The sequence below is a fragment of the Gorilla gorilla genome, chromosome 6 (assembly GCF_029281585.2).
Source record: "Gorilla gorilla gorilla isolate KB3781 chromosome 6, NHGRI_mGorGor1-v2.1_pri, whole genome shotgun sequence".
Classification (NCBI taxonomy): domain Eukaryota; kingdom Metazoa; phylum Chordata; class Mammalia; order Primates; family Hominidae; genus Gorilla; species Gorilla gorilla.
The window spans coordinates 38,769,401-38,774,325 of NC_073230.2; the positions used below are offsets into that span (position 1 = coordinate 38,769,401).

The following is a 4,925-nucleotide window of genomic DNA, read 5'->3' on the forward strand; positions in this document are numbered from 1 at the left end:
TGAGGCAAAACTGCACCAGAAGGCATCTTGGCGAGGTCATTGCCACCCCGCCCATGATTGTAGAAGAGACTCAATCATGTTTAAGAGGTTTAGCTCCCCAAGCGCTATTAAAAGTAAGTTTTTGGTGGCCTTTGTAAGGAAACTTTTAATCACACAGAATTTAGCCTCTGATCGGCCAGACATTTAAACGGCTCAGAGTAAAACCTTCCATTTTTAACATCCACTCTGGTGTTTGTTGGAAATTTGCCACCGATTTTAGGCTAGAGCTGAAGGTTACCAGGATTTATCATTGTTTCCCCAGGATGTTTAACCCTCATGGGCTCCTCTTTTTTCATTTAAGACACTTGAAAAAAAAATTCTTGTAAGCGCTTTGGCCATTTTGTTTAAGAAATTTGTTTTAGCTCCTACGGTTTTGTAATCCAGAAATATTTCTGAAATGAGGAGTGGGGAGTATTGGAGACAGAAAGCAGCTGTGTACCAGGAAATAAAAAGTAGCATGCAAAAATATCACAGCTAATAGATGTCCTTTACGAGTGGAAATATCTATGTTTAATTGCCTTAAAAATGTGGGGTGGAAAAACACAATTATACATTGTGATAACAAACCTGTACAGTTAATTTCTGAATAATACAAAACAAGTGCTGAAATTTTTTCTTGATGATTGAGATAATTGTCCCCGAATTATGACATCAGCTACCCAAATATCATGTTGCCCCATCTGTAAATACTTGAAGAGGAATAGTTACCAATTGAATGTATTTAGAGTCATCCTTAATAAAAAGAAAATTGCATAGCTTTTTATATTGTTGCAAATGCATCTCCCAATATCATTGTCAGCTTAGTGATATTCTCAATATTTTAAAATTTCAATTTTAAAAAGATACATAATATATAATTCCTAATAATTATAAACACATCATTTTACTCATCTGGTTTTAATAACATGCATTTTATAATTACTGTACAACCAAAATAGACATTGAATTATGCTGTGTGCATGTCTTTATTCAACAGTATATTCTTAAGACACCTTGTTCAAACAAATGAAATAAGTTTAAAAGAAAATTAAAAAGAAAAAAATCTTTCCAGTAGAAACAGAATCACAGTGCTTCACAGACAAAAGGAAAGGAAAAGAAGTTCTCATACGAAAAGAGATTTATTATTACATAGAAAATTCTCACAATAGTTGAAACACACTTCGGAAACTAGTAAACACCTTAGATAGAGTTGTGCCAATTACTCAGCCCACAAGCATCTGCTTTGTCTTAATTAGACAGGGGAGGTGAATGACCACTGTTTATTTTCATTTTCCTCATTAATTATGAAAAACTGCATTTAATTCATCTTGCATTGTGAGAGATTGGCTGCGCAGATGTAAGTCGTAAGGGAAGTGGCTGTCGGTGGGCAACCTGAACATGGCACCCTGCCCAAGGGGACCCCTGGGTGGCACTGCACAGTAATGCATGCCGTAATTGTAATTTTTGCCATAGTCCAAGGTTTCTTCTTGCTTCAGGGAAAATATCCCATTATAGTTAATTGGGGGAGGACTTAAGGGACCTTCAAACTGAGGGCTGGCACACTCAGGGGAAGTACTTTCATAGAAGGATTCATACGCACTGCAATAATTGTAGGGTTTCATGGACTTGGAATTATCAAGAGTCCCATGCCCTGGGGGAGTGGTGAGCTCAGGGCTGTGGTAGGGTGGGTAGAAGGTAGAGTAGGGTGACCTTGTGTGGTGTGCAGCCTCCCCACCCTGACCCATCAGGAAACTCCTGGCGTTGAGCTGCAAGCAGCCTGCCACCAAGTTTGTAGTTGGCTGGGAAAGACCTTTGCATAAGTTTTGGACGAATGTGAGCAGATCTGGTCTCTTGCCGATTCTCAGAATTTCAGAAAGTGCCCAGATGTAGTTTTTGGCCAGTCGTAAAGTCTCTATTTTGGACAGTTTCTGGGTTTTAGAATAACAGGGGACCACTTTTCTTAAGTTGTCCAGAGCGTCGTTGAGGCCATGCATCCTGTTCCTCTCGCGCGCGTTCGCTTCCTGTCTCCTGAACTTGACCCTTTCCAATCGCAGCTTTGTTGTCTTTTTTTTCCTAAGACCCCTCCTTCTAGGCAACCCATTTTCATCTTCCTCTTCCCTGTCTTCCTCCTCTTCTTCTTTCTCGGTTTCTTCTCCAGGGGCCCTTTTGATGCTCTTTCCTCGAAGGACAATCTGTTTGGAAAAGCTTTCTGGCTTCTTAATTTGCTTCTGGTCCTCGCATTCTCTAGAAAACTTTCTGCACATCTGGGATTCTGGCATTACAACAGACTCATCAAACGGTAGTGTTAACATGGTTCTCTAATCTTAAATTACCTGAAAAAATGCCAGCACAATATTTAAAGAGTTTTCATTTTTAAAGTTTATACACTTAAAACATATTTAATTATTTAATCACAAGATTACAAAAACACGTGAAAAAGACTGATTCTGGGCCTGATTTTTTAACAATAAATATAATTTTGAGTTTGTGAAGATAAGTAATTATGAAGACATTGATGCATTCAATAGGATTAACTTATATGAGCAAATTATCAAAAGAAAATAAAAATGAAACATATAATTATTGTGATATCACCACCATCTATCTACATTTCTCTTTGCCTTTAAACTGGATTTTAATACCCCCAGAAAAGATTATGGAATTCAAGCAAATGCAAAACATGAAATTGCAATGCAGAATTTCATTAATTCCAATTCCCCTGATCACAAAATGAGAAGATAAACCAGTTTTTAAAACGGAAAGTACTATCTCTCCATTAGCTGACAGATTTGTGTTCTTTTTTTAAAACAAACAAACAAACAAATAAAACCTTAACTTTATTTGCTGTATCACACAACTGTGAATTTAGATAAGTGGGTGTGGGAATATACAAATTTAAAGAAAAGATTATAATCAGAGTCCATTTTTAAACTGATTTTTTTCTGATCAGTAAAGAATTATGTAAAAGAGCACTATTTTCCCAGGCTTCAAAAAGAAAAGGGGATTAGGCTAATTTGGAATAAACTCTATAAATAAATTTAAAACATAAAAATCACTAGCAATTTCTTTTCATTAAAAAAATAGAGACTGATTTTATTTACATTTAAATTTTTTCCAAATAGAATTGTCTGTTTACTGCTGTTCAAATCATCCTGGACAAAAACCACTCTCGTAGTGTTTTTGTTCTACGAGCCATAGAAGTCTCCCTCTAGCTAATATCTGACAGGAACGGTCCAAGGATTCTGACTGCAATTGTGCACGTGTGTTCAGAATCCCAAATGAAAGGGGAAAATAATTTGGGTTTCAAATGCATTTTGGTTTTTGTTTGGTGAAGCAGCAAGTATTTTCATCTGAAGTCTTCAAACAAATAGGCACATTAAAGCAGAGACTTTTCAATTTAACAATCTCCAGCCCCCTCAACACACACATACACACACGAACACATACACAAACTCTTAGTAATGTCCACTTACTTGCAGTGTTACATAATAGCAGTGAAAGTATGTGATAATTACATCATAAGAATGAAATATGATAAGTTATAGATGGCAAAGAGCATATAAATACTATAAGACAGTGACACTGTATCTTTAAATACTTGCATGCAAAGCCAGCATCAATTGAAGTATATCTTTATTTATATTACCTTAGGTTTTAATTTCATTCAATAATCAGTTTTCATTTTGGGTCTTCCAAATCTTTTCAGGCTGAGTGTCGCATCGTCTGCTGGAGTCTCTAGATCTGTGTATATCTGCACTATCTCATTGATCTCTAAAAAGTGACATTGATGCCAACTGCCAGAGCTGGTACCCATGCCATCTGCTAGTGACGTCACAGGGCAGAGAGAGCCATGTGATCCTCTCTCTTGGGACCTTCATTCTGCACTGATCATCTGGCATCCCTGTAAGTGGGTACCAGCCTTCATGCATCAACACAGAAGGTTAGACTGATAGGAAAAAAATCTGCACCAGCATTTTACGTACAGTAGGTGCATTTCTCCTCGAACTGCTTCGGTTTCACTGGCAATCTGTAGAAATAGCTGTGTTAGTGTTCAGTTTCGCCCTGCCAACGGTGCAAGTATTAGGTGGTCGTTAATATTCCATTCATTTACAAGGTGGGCTTTTGTGTGAGCAAGAGGTTTTTTTGTTGTTGATGATGTTGTTTTGTAAAGATCACCATCCCATTTGTGCACCTGGGTACCCAGGGAAAGAAAGCCGTGAAAAGGAGCTGGAAACTGGTCTTAAGATGTTTAACCAAACTAAGATTTGTGTAAGTGAACAGGGGTCAAAAAAGGTCTCCTTTTCTTGTTTTGTTTCACAGCGTGTAACTTATGAGTGTGTGTCTGTGTGTTCTCTTATTAACATGTAAGACTTCTGTGCTTCTTAGGCATTTGGAATAAAAGAACAGCTTCTCCATCTGGGGTCTGTGAAAGACATCCTCAAATACTCCCCTTCCTACACTTGCTGGTATCTTTCACCAACTTTTGCAGAGCCACTGCAAGTCCGTTGTTAAGGATTTCAAACTACATACTTTGTCCTCTGCAGAAAGTCACTAACTTCACTCTTTTATTGTCCCTTATCTCTTCCCAGCGTTAACTTGCTTGTTCCTTCTCATTTCATTTCAGACACAATAAACATAAAAATTATCACTTAGGTTTTTGTCTTCTTCTCCCTGACATTCTGCTGAGTATTTTAATCAGAGATTAGCTTTCCTGTTTTTGTTTTTTTTTCTTTTTTTTAACTTTCAGATTTTTTCTTTCTCTTAAAAATCTTGTCCTCACATTTTTCTCTAGACCAACATCAATTTAAATATCTTCTTGTTCTTGTATCAGTGTCCAGTTGTTTTTCCCTATCAGGTGTATTTCAGATTTATCTTTTCTCCCCGCTCCACACTTTTGGTTTCTTCTT

At 37.1% G+C, this 4,925-nt stretch overlaps 1 protein-coding gene across 1 annotated transcript; it reads right to left on the reverse strand.

Moving 5' to 3' along the window:
* Positions 1-526: 526 nt before the first annotated feature.
* Positions 527-3,950, reverse strand: NEUROD6 (neuronal differentiation 6). Its single transcript, XM_004045273.4, has 2 exons — positions 3,665-3,950; positions 527-2,351 (listed from the first exon to the last, which is right to left on the reverse strand). The coding sequence occupies exon 2, from the start codon at positions 2,328-2,330 to the stop codon at positions 1,317-1,319; it is 1,014 nt and encodes a 337-aa protein (XP_004045321.1). The 5' UTR covers positions 2,331-2,351; positions 3,665-3,950; the 3' UTR covers positions 527-1,316.
* Positions 3,951-4,925: the final 975 nt, after the last annotated feature.

Bases quoted from the DNA above. Each gene is read 5' to 3' on its own strand.
- NEUROD6 (XM_004045273.4), bottom strand. From the start codon at position 2,330: ATGTTAACACTACCGTTTGATGAGTCTGTTGTAATGCCAGAATCCCAG.